Source organism: Colossoma macropomum, unplaced genomic scaffold, assembly GCF_904425465.1.
Source record: "Colossoma macropomum unplaced genomic scaffold, Colossoma_macropomum, whole genome shotgun sequence".
In the NCBI taxonomy this organism is placed as follows: domain Eukaryota; kingdom Metazoa; phylum Chordata; class Actinopteri; order Characiformes; family Serrasalmidae; genus Colossoma; species Colossoma macropomum.
The window spans coordinates 29,625,028-29,643,497 of record NW_023494809.1 but is presented as its reverse complement, the minus strand read 5'-3'; the positions used below and the strand labels follow the sequence as shown (position 1 = coordinate 29,643,497).

The window sequence follows — 18,470 nt, the reverse complement described above, 5'->3', positions numbered from 1 at the left end:
CTCAGTAATCAGATTTCTCTGTGTATGTAAACTCTTACTCTGATTTCTTTCGGGTTTCTCAGTCGGCACATGTGTGAAAACAGACGGTGGTACTAAACACGTTTAGAGTGACACTAAAACCAAACACATGATCGACGAAATGAAGGATTATAATATTCGTCATCTTCTAAATGATGTATGTTCATATTTTAGGGTAAATCATGAAGTTTGAGTTTTACATTACGTTTACGTCACGCCTTCTTCTGTGAGTTTATTGGCTGGTTGTAAAGCAGAAATCTGATTACTGTTTGACTCATGTTGACCTGGATCTTCCCCATTATCTGATTACTCAAGTACATATGAACACGTTGATCGTATTACTGACAAAATCTGCAGTTATCAGATTATTAAGAGCATGGAAACACACTCAGTGTTTAATGATACTTTGAGAGAAGGTTTTGGCCTAAAAACTCATTTTTTGTAGATCCGTTTGTAGTGGAGGCAAGTTTATTTCTGTAGCACCTTTCATACACTGCTGTCATTGAAAGTGATTTACAAATGAGAATAGAAATTAAAAAACATGATTAAAACAAGTTTAAACAATAGATTTATAAGAAAATCATTAAATAAAAAATCTAATTAGAAATAAAATTAGGACAGTTAAGAAATCTAATAAAAAATTAAAAGTTAGATTAGGATAAAAAGGGCTTTGAAAAGCAAAATAGTCCCCAGAGAGAACTTAATTTTTCTTGTTTACCTTTATCAACACTCAGAAGACACATTTATGTTCTCTGGTCATTTTGAAACATAAATAAAATGGCTGGACTTTGAGATGAATCTCATCACCACCACTGAAATTTGAGTTTGTAAGCTTCTCTATGATTAACCGAACCTCTCTGAATGACTTAAAGCCCAAAGCTCGATGATTCAATGATGCAGAAATGTAAAGAAGACTAAAAGAGCAGAGTGAAGTATCGGTCCTTCAGTTCCAGTCCACTCGCTCCTATTGGCCCTGTTTCTGTCTCACTGTAACGCTGCTTCCTGTGTCGTGTGGAGGTCCGAAAGCGTCTGCCTCCGTCACATCACTTTTCCCAGACATTCCCTGGCTCCGTCTGCCACTCCGAGCCGCTTGCACCTTCTCCTGGCAGACTGTCAGAAAAATTTCCGATGCAGGTTTTAATCCGTGTTTTCCCATTCCGACAGGATTGGCGGTGGGGTCCCGAGGCGGTGGGGTTCCGCGGTGAAACACTGAGGGGGGCGTTCTGTTACACGTCCCGTTCGATTTGAATAATCTTCCATCTGAACCCTCGGCTCTGTGGCAGCTCCCGGCTTTGTGTTTCATTTTTCTGACAGCGTCTTTTTCTTTTTCTATCATTTAACACACGCGCACTCACATTGTTCCAGGGTGCTGAGATTCTCGGCCCTGAGATCTGGGGGGCTTACAGTTTTCTGCCAAACTTGATTCATTCCATGCTTTTTGCGTTTATTTATTTATTTGCTTTTTCTTCACCTGGAATATACGGCTGTGTAGTGTAGCCCAAAAATTCTATTACATTGTTATTTCACAACCTACACCATAACAAGAAGTCTTGACCTGCACTAAAATGTAAAAAAATCAGCCTGTGTTACTGTTCTGGGAAAAATTTACACGAAAGCCATATTTCAGTAGATCAGAAACACACTATCTGTCCAAAAGTATCCAGACACTCTTTCTAAAGACTGATTTTAGTTGCTTCAAGGTCACCTACTGTTTTAAACCCCCCTGGTATTTGGGGGTCCCATGTTGTCTGTCTGCTATCTCTCTCTCCATAGCAGCGCTGAAGCTTCAGTGTCAGTAAATGTTTGTTTTATCAGCTGTTCTCCTGTAAAGTCTCTGTTCTAGTGCGGTTCTGCGCTCCTCCTCACATTAACTGAGATCTTCCTCGTCTCCTCTTCTGTAGAGTCTCTGTTCTAGTGCGGTTCTACGCTCTTCCTCACATTGACTGAGATCTTCCTCGTCTCCTCTTCTGTCTTCAGTGTGAGAAATGAGGAACAGTCACTTTTCACTCCAAACTCTTGGGAAACTGGGCGAGTTTTCAGATTTACAGATCTGCTGCAGCTCATTGTAAAGTTTTTCAGAGGAATCCGGGCAGAGTTACAGTTTCTAGACTATGAAGGACCAACTGGGTGAACCAGTCTGCTACAGCGCCACCCTGAGGCAGAGCAGTGCTGTAGCTCTAGTTAGTTAAGAACACCAAAGACAGAAGCTGATTGTGGGTGAAGATAAACAATGAGCTTCACTGAATCTGGATTTAAATGTCTATTTTCCCCTAACAGACAGCGTTATTATTGTCATAATAAGTTTACCCCCAGAATTTTGATTTTTAGATGTTCAGGGGGTCCAAGAGGTTAAATGTGGGTCCAGGGGGGTAGGGGAGGTACAGCCCAAAAGCTCTGCATACACGCCCGAGGATGACTTGTCATGCCGCTGTGTTTAAATGAATTTTTTCTCACTTCTTTGCTTCAAAGCACAGAGGCGAGCTTTATAATAATTGCTATCATTATTATCAAGGACAACGTCCACATATCAGTTCCTTCAGCTGGCTTGTGGTCAATTTACAGACAATAAAGTTTCTCACTGAAAGTACAGCAGCTATTATTGCTATTAGTGTGGTCAATTCAAAGCGACTGCATCCCGCTGACTGAGTGCTCCCACTTTCAGCGCTATTTCTGTTAAAAACACTTAGAGATGGTGAGAGTTAATGGCGAAGTAAGAAAGAGAAAAAATCAACTGCAGACAGTATCAGGCGACGAGGGGGCTTCTTACAGCTGTCACAGATTTATCAATCTTACAGTGAGTCTCTGCCAAACTGGGGGGCTTTCAGATGTGACCTCAGCAGACATTTGCGCTGGTTAGACCCACAAATACAGAAATAAACCTACACATCTCAACACGCTGCCCTTCCGCTGTTTTATAACCAGGTCTTTAATCATCCTGAAACTGAACTTCAGCTGAACAAGGGCTACAGAAACGACTTACAACCCTTCTTCTGAAGAGCTGTCGCTGAGCACCTCCTCCAGAAGCGGCTCTCCAAACGCTCGTCAGCGCCTCGGCTGAAGCCTTCAACATATAAATACACCTGGAGACAGCTCTGGATTAGCATACTGATTACAGCGCTGCCGCCGACGTGCTGCTACAGGAGATGCTTACAGTGAGCAGGAGCTGATATCTCAGCATCACGGGCACCTACGTGTACCTGGCTCAGAAACTGGGAACGATATCCAGGAGAGGGGCGAGTGTGCGGTCACTGAGGGAGACAGAGGTGCACTTCCTACTGAACTGCCCAAAATATGAACTTATCAGGAATTAATATTTTAATCAGTTTGGAAAAACAGATAAACAACTTCAGGACGTTGGGAGATGGTGATAAATTAGTGCTTATATCTGGAAAGGGTCCATCAGCGTCCACTGCAGCCAGATGTGTATGAGTGTCATTCACTGTGCGTGACCACCAAACACAATCCTTTCTTTTCCTCACCGTATACATATATATATATATATATATATATATATTGCTGCTGTCTATCTCCATTTTTGTCGGTTTTTTTTTACATAATTTGAAAGTACCTGTTTACGGAGCCCCTGGGGGGACGTGGTGTATTTTTTTTTTTTAGGTAAAAATCTGGTGCACACTAGATACTATCAAGTGAGCACCTGATACTATGTGGTGAGCACTCGATACTATCAGGTGAGCACCCAATACTATCAAGTGAGCACCAGATACTATGTGATAAGAAAACAAAATACATATATGCATAAACAGTGTCGGTGTTCACTGGCAACAGGTGGCACAAGAACAAATAAAGCTACTTAAAGATGATAAGGTAAGCTTTATTTGTTCAGACAGCTATAAAAACCTTAATAATTTACCTATTTGTCCCTTTCAAAGAGATATAGCTAAATGTAGGCTGCCTTTGCTATATACAGTTAGCTATAAATTATGTAAAAAGTCCCAGCTGCTGAATGAGGTGGTGAAACTGTCTGTGCTCCTTTCACTTTTCCAAAATGGAAATTAACCCAGCCAATGGAATCATTTACCCATTTTGCGAGGAGCAGAAGTTCTCTTGCTCTGGCTCATTTTTGTCATGGGTGTGTATAGTTTTAATGCAAAAACATGCATTGCGTAGAGAACAATGCAAGCCTTATAGCTAGCTAGGTTAGCTAGCTAACTGTATATAGCAAAGGCAGCCTACATTTAGCTATATCTCTTTGAAAGGGACAAATAGGTAAATTATTAAGGTTTTTATAGCTGTCTGAACAAATAAGCTTACCTTATCATCTATAAGTCGCTTTATTTGTTCTTGTGCCACCCGTCGTGACTCTAAAAGGTCATTAATGTCTTCTTCCATGACGGAATGACGAAGGATAACAAGCACAGCCAGTGTACAGAGTAGTGGTCTGTGAAGTCATGATACGATGGAGCCCAATGAACACTGACACAGTTTATGGATATGCAGATGCACACACACACACACACACACGTTTTTTTTCTCACCATAGTATCTGGTGCTCACCTGCTAGTATCTGGTGCTCACCTGATTGTATCGGGTGCTCACCTGATAGTATCTGGTGCTCACCACATAGTATCTGGTGCTCACCTGATTGTATTGGGTGCTCACCTGATAGTATCAGGTGCTCACCATATAGTATCTAGTGCTCACCTGATAGTATCAATTACTCACCACATAGTATCTGGTGCTCACTTGATAGTACTGGGTGCTCACCATATAGTATCTAGTGCTCACCTGATAGTATCAATTACTCACCACATAGTATCTGGTGCTCACTTGATAGTACTGGGTGCTCACCTGATAGTATCTGGTGTGCACCAGATATTTACCTTGAGAAAAAAATACACCATGTTCCTTTTACCTAAAAAAAAAAACACACCATGTCCCTTCAGGGGCTCCGTACATTGACTTACATTACAGGTAAAATATGTTTTTTCCTTCTCCTGTAAAGTTACTATTTTGTACTTACGAGGTTTTGTTTTGTTCTGACAGCAGCGATATGTAATATAAATTGATATGTGACATTTTCCCTTTATTGTTTTATAGTTACACGTGTATCTCTTTTTTTCATTAAAATTTATTACACAAATAATTGTTGCAATGCTTTCACAATACAAATGTAGTGTTGTTAGGTCAATAAAGCAACTTGAACTTGATATCTGAGCCTTGAGCTCCAGGACTGGGCTGCTCTGGTTTTGCGTGAGTTTGTACTTCAGTCTGTGTGTAAAGTCTTTACTGAGTCCTCAGTTACACTCGTTAGTTTAAACCGTCCTTTTACTAAATTTGGTTGCACCACAAATCTGTAAGTTGTGTCTTAACTACTAACAACAAACTAATGCGTACGTCATTTTAACATGACGATAACATGATCAGAACTGAACCTGCTGCCATGGAAACGCGATGGCAGCTGCTCTGACTGAATATCCAGCCTATAAGAGAACAATGTGTACAGGATAAACTGAATAAACTGATGATCTACAGCCACCCTCTGTTTATTCTGTAATTTTTCACTGAGAAACCAAATACGCTGATTTTTAAACGCCGGTTTCTGGATAACCGACACAACAGCAGCCTCAGTTTAGCCATTTGAGCAGCTGCTGAGTCTCTCTGAGCTGGAGCTGTGGGTGTTTAGCTTCATGCTTGGAGTTTAAACCAGGGCAACGATTAGAGCTGTGAGGAAAATCACAGCGTACAGAGTTTAGAGTTTTTAGCTTAGTGAACCAAAAAAGTCATGTTTTCGGACTTTTTTCGTGTTCTCTGTTTGGTTTCTGGAGGGTGTAAATATTTAATAACTACTGAGCTCAAAGTTAAAACTAGTTTGTGGTGCAGCTCGTTCTGATTTAGTGATGATAAACCTGAACTTAGTAAATAAACACTTACATTACAAATAGCCTATGTTTGCTCTTACACACAGCTGGGGCAACCAGCCACTGGTGGAGGATAGATAAGGCATTTTTGCGCTGCTTTGAGGGCTTCAAGTTCAAATAAAGTTCATTTAAAAGAATATAGTCCTTATGAATGGACTTCAATGTTTTTACCATCACTTTTCCACTCAGTCACTTCAGTTCCACATATACGGTGCCTTATTTTTAGCCCTACTTAAGACAGCTAGCAGTTTTAAAATACAAGGCAATATTACAAATATTAAAATTGCTAGTATGATACCATCTTTAATATAGGTTTGAGTGAAAAAGCAAGAAATGAATGACAAAACTGCACTAAATCCAGTGGAATCGGCTGGTCAGATCTATCTGGGAAGTATTCAGGTGTGGCCTAACATTCAAATGAGCACACTTGATTAACATCCCTCAGTCCAAGCCTGAAGCACAACTAACATTATACTAACTTTATACACCTAAGTTTATAACAGCGTAAGAGGGACAATCTGTATTATTCAATCCTACATGCACAAACTCACTGATGCTGATTTTGAGAATCATGAGTGATGAGGGATGATGACAATAGGACACGCTCCCTCAAAGGTACAACAATGGGCTTGAGGTCCACTTGTGAGCCCAGAATAAGTTTTTCTCAGAGGAAAAGTGTGTATTTGTACTTGTTCATAACCTAATGTTTTAAAACAGAACATGTTTTTAAATTAAAGATACCAGCCACCCAGTTAAGGTTACCTCAGGTTTTAACCCTCTGAGGTCCACGAATGCACATTTGCATCAAATTCATTGTTTCTATATCTGTGTCTGTGTCTTTGTGATGATCCAGCTCAGAAATCCAGTTCAAACACTTCCTGAATCTGTAGAGTCGCCCTTTCCATCCCATCTTATCACGAGATCATACGAGACTCACATCCGGAGTTATGAGCCTATGAAGAGGGGCTGAGATACACGTCATCTGCCTCTCACCATGTGGAACTGGTGGATTGGTGTGTCCGTCTACATTCTGTGTGAAACTGACCAATGGACACTCAGGAAATCACTAAGCACTGACCATCACGCCAGAAACCCTTCATTCTTCATTCCATCCACATCGGAGACTCATGTGAAATGGCGTGCAGAGAGTTTACAGCTGCTGAAGTTGCTGCAGCGCTTTTGGAAAGTAGTGATGAAGATAACGGAGCATTTTGATATGAAACCTATGTTATATGAAGAGCTTTTAATGGAGAGTTTAAGAAGAGATGGACACAAGGAGGGATGAACTACTACTCACCAAGAGGAGACATCTCGGGCACTCCAGCTGTGTACGGTCCATCTGGAAACTTCGGTTCATTGTCATTGATGTCCTGCACCTTGACGATGAACTCCGACTCGTCCTCCACTGGAATGTTGGTGTCGCGGTCCACGGCTTGCGCCCGCAGGGTGTAGTATCCCTGCTCCTCGCGGTCCAGGCGTTTGGTGGCGTGAATATCCCCTGTGTTTTCATCGATGGTGAAGATGGAGGATGCGCCCTCGCCGGTCAAGACATACTTCACATTTCCATCTCCCTTATCTACGTCTGAGTGGAGCTAGAAGGAGGAGGATAACGACAGAGTCAGAGACAAAGAACATTGCCGCGGAACATTGATGCACTTCTATTCCGTCTTGAAGTGTTTCCTCATCCTACTCAACATGACAGGAAGGGCTATAAGACACTCGACTGCAGTCGTTCACGGTGTTTTGCTGTTTTGTATGGAGATACTGAAAAATCCTTTCACATCCATAAAAGATTCATTGGAATTCACAGATCTTTCACCGCAGAGAGGAACGTAAAGATATCATGAGGCCTCTCCAAGCTGTAGCCATAATACAGTATGTAAAAGAGTGCATTTACAAGCTCGCATCACACTGATAACCCTCACATTGAGGCTGTAAAAACGCACGTTTAAAGGTTAATACAACTTTAATTATCCTATTAAAATACAGAATGAAGCTGCAAAGCTATGCAGACACTCTGCCAATAATAACGTTCACTCTCTCCACATGTATTATATAAATCTGAGGATCTGTGATATACGAGAGATTTTGCACAAAACCATGAACTAGAAGACTAAAATATGCACTCAGACTCTTTGTTGAAGATTTTTCTGTCTGCTCTTCTTCCACTGCCCTGAGTCAAATCATCAGTGAGTCAACTCAAGTGAAGAACTGAGGAACTGTATTTATAGCAGCACCGTTATCACCGAACATATTGTTGTGCCAATTGTTTTTTTACCTCAAATGAAATACAAGAAATTCCCTAACTGCATTCAACACAATAACAAAAGGATGCAATGACAGGAGCATGAAGAAATCAAACGTTAATTATAAACATCAACTATTTCTCTCCGTAGCTCAGGAAAACGAGCAGAGATGATCAGCCTGAAGTGCAGATTTTAAACTTTTAATCAATAATATATTTGTGTTTATAAGTGGAAGAGGAGGACGTGTTTTATCAGGGCTGGAATGTGATGCAAAGTAACTGTACAGTCTCGTTCATTGGACAGAAACAACAGCAACACTTTCTATGAATACCATGTATATAAGAACCTATGAACACATTTAGAAAATGTTTTATAAAACAGGTAGTTCTGGTCCTAATATCTGATTGGCTGAGCCGTTGGAAGCAGTTGTAAAATCCATGATATACGCACAGCTATGACCGCCTCACAGCAACTGAACTCCTTGTGCTGTTAATGAATAATCTTTGACTCTATTGCTGCTCACTTGGAGGACCGACTGTACTGATGATGTGAGAGCCCAGTTCTGTTTAAACTGAGGGGCTGAGGACTTATGATCTTATCTAGAACTAGGCTGGTCAGCTAGATAACAGGCTAAAAGATAGCAAACATGCTAAACAGCTCCATCATTAATATCACAGGCTTGAATTAAATTACTTACAGTATGATTACCTGAAAAACTGCAGCATAAAAGTCTAAAAATGTCACCTGAATGTTTTACACACTTCAAATGTTCGTGTTTCAGTTAGAAGTCGTATCAAACCCAGGATGAATCCCAAACGGCTCCGTACTCCCTAAATAGTGTTCTAGCTATGACAGTTTAGAAATTCTAGCCTCTACAGCCAAACAGTGCATCATTCCCAAATGTCCCAAATGACTGTTTCTTAGCTGTATTTTGCTCTGTTGGGCTGCAGGATCCAGTATTTAAACTCCTATGTAATGCACTATGTAGGGAGCAGGGAGTGGTTTGAGATTCAGCCCCAGCGTGAGAAGAGGGCGCCGCTGGATTGGTGCTAAATAAGACTCAGTGATGTGTACAGCGATGGGCGACCAAACGTTCTCCTCATTTAGGGGTCCATGGTTGCTTGGCAACGATATAATACTCTAAAAGAACTACATTTCTTGGCGGAATACTTGATTGTTGATTATTATTAATAAATAATTTTCTGAAAAATTGTGTATTTTATCATATTTTACGTTAGCCAACGTTTAATAAAAGCAATAAGCCACTTGAGGCTGTGCATTACTGTGATTTTATCACAGGGCAGGGAGTTTATACTCTGCTTTGTGTCGTGCCTATAAACACCCTTCCCGTGATAAAATCACAGTAACCCATGGTCTCTATTGGCTTATTGCTTTAATAATGAATCAATAAGACATCATAAACATGGCTATAAATATTTATAAAGAGGCGTAACATTTTTGCATTATAATTGTTAATGCATTATAAGTAGTGTTAATAACATGCTGTAAGAGCTTGTAAGCTGTGTTTGTCAGCTGTCAGTACAGTGAGGCATGTTTTACACTAAAGGCTCCTCCGATATTCAGAGTGAAGCTTCAAGCTGATTTACTGAAACACTAAAACACACAAAGTGAAGCTCATTAAAGCTTCAGATGTCAGAGTTGAAACTAGAGCTCCATCAGTCGAGTTTTACCAACATGGGAAAGTCAGTGTGCACCACTGTTAGCTCAGCGCTAACTTAACACTGCATATCCAATAGAGCGCTAGCAGAAATTAGCATTACTGTAGTGATGACACACAGTGAAGGTTCTAGTGGTTACTGTTAGAACCACATTACAGTGATAGGGCTCTGCTAACCTGCCTCTCTCTCTCCAGGCCTTCACTCCACAGTGACCTCATGCTCAGTGTGATGTCAGAGGGGGTTCAGGAGAGGGGCTGATGGGTACTGGGTGTGCTGTGATGTGATGTAGTGTTTACAGTGAGAGTGCAGTGTAGTAATAACTCTGGGCAGGACGGCTTGTTTGGGGATCTGAATATTCAGGACTGAAGACCCAAAACTGCAGCTCTAACAGCTCCAGCACTGAGAAATAACATCATGGAAAGACGTAAATAAACGTATTAATCTTACTGATTGACTGACTTCTTTGACACTATCAATATAACATATTATTAACACTATTAATGCATTATATTAACAATTCATAACACATAATGAGTATTGCTATAAAGTGTAATTAATTTTTAAAAATATTTATAGCTGTGTTTATGATGTCTTCTGAATTCATTATAACATGTTATGAATGTGTTTATAGATGCTCATAGACATGGTATTCATAGAAAGTGTTGCCAAAACAACTGTCCTCTTGGAGAGTCTGAAGTGCCGACTTGGAGCAAAATGCAAATCAAATGCAAATGCAGTTCATTCATGTAACTGTGTGATTAATCATGTCAAGCTCAACTTTATCATCCACATGGTAAATTCTGTTGGTCAACAGTGCAAAACATAAATAAACACCACTACACATAACACACACCAGCCCACCCACACAGGAAATATATAAACAGCATAAAAAAATCAGTAACAAGACTCTTTTGACCGCAATAGTGCAGCCGAGCAACAGGAATTCCAGTGCAAAGACTCTTTAAACCTGCTTTTCTGCTCTACCACCTTTCTACCAGTTTAGAATAAGACTTCCCTTATAAAGTGTTTATGAATGGTTTAAAATTAGGTTACTAATGGCAATTAATTAGGTCATAAACACCTTGCATGCATAAATAGTTATAACACATTAATAAAAAGGTGAGCAAAAGTGAGCTTTTATATCTGATGGATGTGAATGTGTGATAAAGCTAACAGGTTTATTACTGGTTGATGAAATAGACAAAGTCACAAACCAGCAGGGTCTGAGCTTTCACTGCATAGATGAGTGTGTTAGGCAAACCACAAGTCACTGTTTCTCTTTTTATTTATGTTTTGTAACCGCTTATTAATGATTTTTAAGTGTGAATGAATAAACTAGTTAATAACCAATAATAAACTCGTTTTAAACCATTCATAAACACTTTATAAGGGTAGTCTTATTCTAAAGGGGTAACTAAATTTCTGATGTGAATGATGGGTAAAATCTTATACTCACTTTTACCGTTTTCTTCTAACGATTATCTACATTTGTTGTGATGTTTTCACAGTCGATTGGCAGAGAAATAATGCTGTCAGTCTTTTATAGGTTGAGAGATTCCTAAAATTACTTTTACTGCTGTTTCCTTTGGTTTGATTTGGGTGATCAGGACTAAATTTGGCATCAGATCTGCCAAAGCAACAATCAGAGTTATCAGTAAGTATAAGTCAGCTATGTATAAAGTGACTCTCCTGCTGCTCCGAGTCCCAGAACTCCCAGTAAACAGCGTATTTAAGCTTCTCTGAATGTGTAATGAAGGTTTGTCTGTAGTGTTTCTACATCCTTCTATTCGCGTTAGCTGGCAGTTGCGGAATCCACCTATAAGAGATTAACTTCATTTACAAGAGCGCGATAGCTAGCGGACCACCTTAACTGAAGGAATTAGCTTAGTGTTATGTTAGCCACCCAGCTAACATCGGGCTCACAGTGTTTTCCCAACTGTACGTTTCTAAAAAAGATGGTTCATCAAAGGTTCTTTCGTAAAGAAAATGTTCTACATAGAACCATTAGCACTCAAAATACCCTTTGCATCGATAAATGGTTCTTCAGACTGATGGAGAATGTTCTTCTAACAGTAGAAGAACCCTTTGGGTGCTTTATAGATCTCTTTTCAAAACTGTTATATATATATATATATATATACGCCGATCAGGCATAACATTATGACCACCTCCTTGTTTCTCATTGTCCATTTTATCAGCTCCACTTACTATATAGGTGCACTTTGTAGTTCTACAGTTACAGACTGTAGTCCATCTGTTTCTCTGATACTTTGTTAGCCCCCTTTTACCCTGTTCTTCAGTGGTCAGGACCTTCATGGACCCTCATGGAGCAGGTACTATTTGGGTGGAGGATCATTCTCAGCACTGGTGGTGTGTTAGTGTGTGTTGTGCTGGTCTGAGTGGATCAGGCACAGCAGTGCTGCTGGAGTTTTTAAACACTGTGTCCACTCACTGTCCACTCTATTAGACACTCCTACCTTGTCAGTCCATCTTGTAGATGTAAAGTCAAAGACGATAGCTCATCTGCTGCTGCACAGTTTGTGTTGGTCATCCTCTAGTCCTTCAGTGGTCACAGGACGCTGCCCACAGGGCGCTGTTGGCTGGATATTTTTGGTTGGTGGACTATTCTCAGTCCAGCAGTGACACTGAGGTGTTTAAAAACTCCAGCAGTACTGCTGTGTCTGATCCACTCAGACCAGCGCAGCACACACTAACACACCACCACCACGTCAGTGTTACTGCAGTGCTGAGAATGACCCACCACCCAAATAGTACCTGCTCTGTGAGGGTCCATGGGGGTCCTGATCACTGAGGAACAGGGTAAACGGGGGCTAACAAAGTATACAGAGAAACAGATGGACTACAGCTCCATGTGACCTCAGAGTGTTCGTATATGTACGTGATCTACTCATCATAAGATGAACGTCTGAGTTCTCCAAAATGTAATTAGATCTCAAAAATCAGACAGCTTCTTCTGCAGTTTGCACTTTTTACTCATCACTTAGACTTTCTGACCATATTTTCACATTGGCTGGTCAGCTGTGTCCAGTTCAAAGGCAGGACAGTGATATGCCTTTTTAGTGGTATTTACTGTGACTGGCTGATTATTTCTATATAAAGTAGTGTACTGATTCAGCTGGTACACTCTCAAAACAGATGTGTTAAAAAACAACACATTCTGTCTCCAACTACACACAGCAGAGTGTTCAGTCACACACAAAAGACTTTGAGTTACTGTAACACAGAATGTGTTGAAATATTTCTGTGTCTAGTTAAGAATAACACACTGAGTTACTTTAACACAGAATGTGTTAAATCAGAAAACACTACGACACAAAAGGTGTTAAAACAGGTAACACGAGTAAGCGTGTTTTTATTTAACACATCATTTTTTAGAGTTTTTGTGTGGGTTTTAAAACGTAATTCAGAAGTAAAGTAATGAGTAGTGAGACTGTTTTCTTTCAGGATGTATCCCCATTACATTTTGAGAGAAGTAATTAAGCTTTTGTAATAGATCACCTTTTTGGGTAAGTACCCCTGTTGGCACTAGAAGATGAGGATAGGAGGAGGAAGTTTAACCCCTCAAAATCCCAGACTTATTACACAGGGACTTTAGTCCAAACTGGCTGAGCTATTCTTAGATTATATCTGTGTAATAACCTTTGGGCCTGTTTTTGGACCCTGGCCATGTAAGTTGTTAAAGCCCAGCAAAATTGGTAGTTGAGCTAAAGAACTTTACACGCGTCGTGGTAAAATTTTGGTAGGCCGGTCACTCCTGGGAAGGTTCACCACTGTTCCAAGTTTCCCCATTTGTGGATAACGGCTCTCACTGTGGTTCTCTGGAGTCCCAGAGCCTCAGTGATGTTTTTGTCACCTTTTTCCAGACGGTAGATTTCAATGACTTTGTTTCACATCTGTATTTGTCTAAAGAACATTTGTGAGGTCAGACACTGATGTTGGACGAGAGGGTCTGGCTCACAATCTCTGTTCTAGTTCATCTCAAAGGTGTTCATTGGGGTTGAGGTCAGGGTTCTGTGCAGACCGTTGGAGTTCCTCCACACCACAACAGAATGAGATTTTGTATGTCTGTTAGCAATGAATGTCATTAAAACAAATTGACTCAGTAATTAGGAGGGGTGTCTGCATACTTTTGGCCATATATATATATGTGTGTGTAGTTTTCTTTCATTTTAATTCAACCTACAAAGTTTTACCAACACATGGCCTGAATGTACAAAATGTCCATTTCATGTAGTGCTACAGTTGCTCGTCTTGCAGAAATGGAAATGAATGTGTAAAATTCTGCTCCCCGTCTCCTCCGAGGTGTGCACACATGGCAGCCCGGCTCTATTTAAGGATACGGTTCTGTTAGCATGGATAAGGGCGTGCGAAGGGCTGAATGGAAAAAAAACGCTCTCCGCAAATCAGTGCTGACACTTTGAGACAGTCTGTATGTAAACAGGCCTGCAGGACGATCGCGTGACTCACTCCACTGTCTGTTTACTTTCCAACCGAAGTGATGGGCCAAGTTTCAGAGGCTAGCTGTGTCACCACCACATCTCTCAGCTTCGTGAAAAACGTTCATCTCTTCAGACGTTTGCCACTTACTGTTGACCCCTGAGCGAAAACCACAATACAGTGCTTACACATATATATACATGCACATATCGACGCTTTCAGGACAAAATATTATATCTCTGTTTCTCTACACTCTGCTTCTCACATATGATTTGAAAGCAACAGCCGGGCTTTATATTGCGTCATAATTTGATGAGGAATGGATCATGCTCGGAAATAGAAATGTTCCAGCATGTGTGTGTAATCCAGACACCCCTACAAAATAGTGAATTCAGCTACTTTAAGATGCATCTATTACTGAAACAGGCAACCAATAGCTAACACACTGTTTGTGTTGGCTGTGAAGCAGTGTCTTCTGGCTTGAGTCTAATATAGGAACTATTCTGCCGAATTAATTCAAACTGCACTTGCACAGTAGAATATAAATAAATAAATAAAAATAATATAATAAAATAAAATAAAGAAAAAAAACGTGAAGAATTCAGACTTCAGATATTTTTAAGGATTCTGTTCTGATCCATTTAGACCCAAAGTCAAAAACAGAGATAGTAATAAGCTAAATGTATACAAAATCACTATTTATAGGGTACTTTCTACTAGGAGAAAACCCAAACCCCTAAATTTACACTTGTAGAAATAATACTTACATTTTTTCAAGATCTGTCTATCAATGTGAAGTTGAAATATTTATATTTGGCATGAGTTTTCATTTTTTAGGCAAAAAAAAAAAAACTTTATTCAAAAAATCCTATGTTTGTCACTACCAGAACAAAGAGTTTTAGTTTTAATTTTAGTGTGTGGGCAGAGCCTTGTTTTAGCCACGCCCCTGCATTTTAGAGCAGGAAGTGAGGCTGCATCCCTGTCCCTCATGGCCACATGGTGAGCAGTTAGATCCCATTGTTTTGAAGTAAATGTGTCCCAAAGTCTGAAAATCAGTGTGGAACATTATGAATCGTCATATTTTCTGCAGATCAGCACTTTTTAGTATTTTAATGTAAAATATGATGATTTTCTGTGTGAACAGCTGTTCAAAGCTGTGTTTGCTGGTCATGTACTGGCTGAGTTTCTGAGCTCAAAATGAGCTGAAATTGTCACTGAAACAGTCACTACTGAAACATTCAGTAAAGTTTGGTAGAGTTATGATTGATTTGGAATGATCAATCATTATTTTTAATAAAATAATCATAATTAAGGTATAGAAGGCTTTCTCGATGATGGGTGGGGGTGGTGGGAGGGGGAGGTAAAACATAACATTATTGGTTAATTTCATTTTTCCATAATATTAGCTCCGAATTTTAGAGGTCACAAAAATCATTGTGCTTGGTTTGCTTCATGACATTTTTTTTACAATTATGGATTTTCTAAAGTTAACGTAAATTGTGTGCACTCACGCATTTTTTCTCCTGTGCTTTCTTTCTCTCTCAGTGTCTCTCTCTCAGTGTCTACAGCTACATTTAGAACAGCTTCAGATTTGTGGAAAGGAAACCAGAGGTGCATTGGTTTTGATGGAAAAGTCAAACGCACTCAGGCTGAAGTGTTAAGCATTTATACAGTGAACTTTAGCAAACAGCTACAATCAACAATTCCACAAAATATACTGATGATAAACACTGTATTACCAGTTTATTCCAATAAGACATTATCTGTGGATCAACTCACGAGCCTAGTAAGAAAGCAAAACACTTCAAAACCGTTTGCAACTGTCTGGTTGGGTCTTGGGCAGATATGGGTCTTTTTCAGGCTTTAATTTCATGCCCATGCAGACGTCTTATGTGCACAACCACATCATCAAGCCTGTTTGTTCCTCCTTTGAAATGGTTCTGTTCACCACTTTCACGCCTTCAGTTAACTGTTGGTTATCAACATGATGTGATTTTCGCCAGCGCTGGCAAGGCAAGAAAAACAGTGACATATTAATTAAGATGGGGACAGTTTCCTTGTTGAATGCCGTACAACTGAATGCCCAGCAATTACATGTACACGACAGCGAACACGGCGCAAAACAACCAGAGGATTGTTTTCTACTGGAGTATTTCTCTTCTGAAATTCTTCCACTGAATACGTCTCCCCGGAGTCCTCCGACGGCAAAGATTCTTCTTAAATTATTTATTTTTTTTTATTTTTGGGGAGTAAAAATAAAATAAATATACATATATAAATAAATAAAAAGGGCTGCATAAAAGTTTCAGGCTTTGTGTTTCTCAGTTCCCCGGGGGGTGGAGCTGAGTTTTCCTCTCCTCGCCGAGCTGTGCGTACGGTTTTGAGCCAAGCGAAAAATACAAAGTCCATACCCACAAGCATCCTGTGAACGAGACTGGCAACAGTACTCGCAGCCAGGCTGCGCAGCGCTGCTCAACAAACCCCTTAAATCAACAATCGCCTGCAGAAAACTTCTCTCCACACTTTGAGTGGAATGGAAGAGCGCTACTTCCACTGAGCTGGAAACATGGCCCCAAATACAAGACCCTCAAAAAGACAGAGGGTTTTTTGTTGTTGTTGTTGATGGAGGAGTACAGCGCAACCATGAAGGCTTCTGAAGAAGCAAGTAACCCGAATTTAAACCCACCCTCTGTGATTTCATAACAATCAACAGCTGAGATGCTAAAGACGTTTCGATCGATCGAGCCGCGAGTGGGATTCGCTCATTTTCATTATAAACATGATTTGAGAGTTTTCACTTCATAGGACTGACTTTAGTTGACTTTGTTGACTTTGCTGACTTTACTGTAGAGTTGGCACTCTAAATAGGAACCAAATGTCCTGGTATCTTTTGCAATTTGTAGCTGAACTCATCAGTGGAAGTTGAGCCCAGTGCTAGGACTGCTAGCCCACGTGTTTGACTTGCCTACACTTGGCTCATTCTGGTGGAACAAAACATCTTAGAGCTGATCTGAGATCAAATACAACACAAACACAATACAAAACTAAATGTCTGTTGAAACCAGTGTGCAAACTGTGTGGAAGTTCTTGCTGTTGCACTGATTTCCAAGAATCAGGACACTTAACGCCCCGTATCATCCACTGACTGCTGGCATTTGCCCAAAAATCTTCAAGTTTTGTTTGTGAAACTATCTGAATGTTCTTCCAGTGAAGATGCAGTCAATGCTGAGTGGCATCCTTACATTGCATTGATACAGCTCTGAAAGGAGGGACAAACCAGCGACTATCAAGGACCATATTTTAGCCACATTAAACCTCAAAAGTAATTTATCTGTTTAGATTCATGTTTTCAATGTATGGATACGACTGCAGTTACTTCTTCTGCTACCTTATTCACAACCTTTGGATTCATTACTGATCCAGTACTGAGTGTAATATTGAGCTTTTAGCAGCAGCAAAGGTTGGAATGTGCTGATCTGAGCTAACATCAACGTTGACTATAAAGAATAAAATGGAGAATGAAAGAAGAATGAAATGTGAAAAGAATCTCGCAAGCATTAAAGATGATTTGATTTTTACGTGTGTGCAAAATGTTCATATGTATAGGTCATCATTATTGCTAATCAAGACAATTATTTCTCACTTTGTTTTAATGTAAAATTTGTGCATTTAAAAAATTGAACATTACCCAAAATCCAACCTTACACAAAACACCTTGTTTAAAATCTGCTGAAGAAAGAAATCACAAATGAAAGTCAACCATCTTTACCACTCATGAGGTTTTGTTCACATTTCAAGATTCTTCTGTTCTACTTAATTCTTCTTAGTTGACATGAATCTTAGCTCAGATTAGCACATTCCAATATTTACTGCTGGTAAAGTTGGGTAAGGTTGGGTTTTGGGTGAGGCTGGATAGGGTTGGTTTTTAGGTAAGTTTGGGTTTTGGGTGAGGTTAGGTTTTGGGTAAGGTTTGTGTTTGGGTAAAGTTGTTTTTTGGGTAAGGTTGGGCTTTGGGTGAGGCAGGGTAAGGTTGGGTTGTGGGTAAGGTTGGGTTGTGGGTGAGGCTGGGTAAGGTTGGGTTTTGGGTGAGGCTGGGTAAGGTTGGGTTTTGGGTGAGGCAGGGTAAGGTCGGGTTTTGGGTGAGGCAGGGTAAGGTTGGGTTGTCGGTAAAGTTAGGTTTTGGGTAAGGT

At 40.1% G+C, this 18,470-nt stretch overlaps 1 protein-coding gene across 1 annotated transcript in view; it reads right to left on the bottom strand.

Annotated features, from left to right (window-relative positions):
- The window catches only part of LOC118799056 (cadherin-7-like), a 231,750-nt gene that overhangs the window by 166,107 nt on the left and 47,173 nt on the right, over positions 1 to 18,470 (bottom strand). The window contains exon 2 of the mRNA XM_036558750.1: positions 7,195 to 7,489. Coding sequence (XP_036414643.1) covers positions 7,195 to 7,489 — 295 coding nt within the window. The remainder of the gene's footprint in view (positions 1 to 7,194; positions 7,490 to 18,470) is intronic.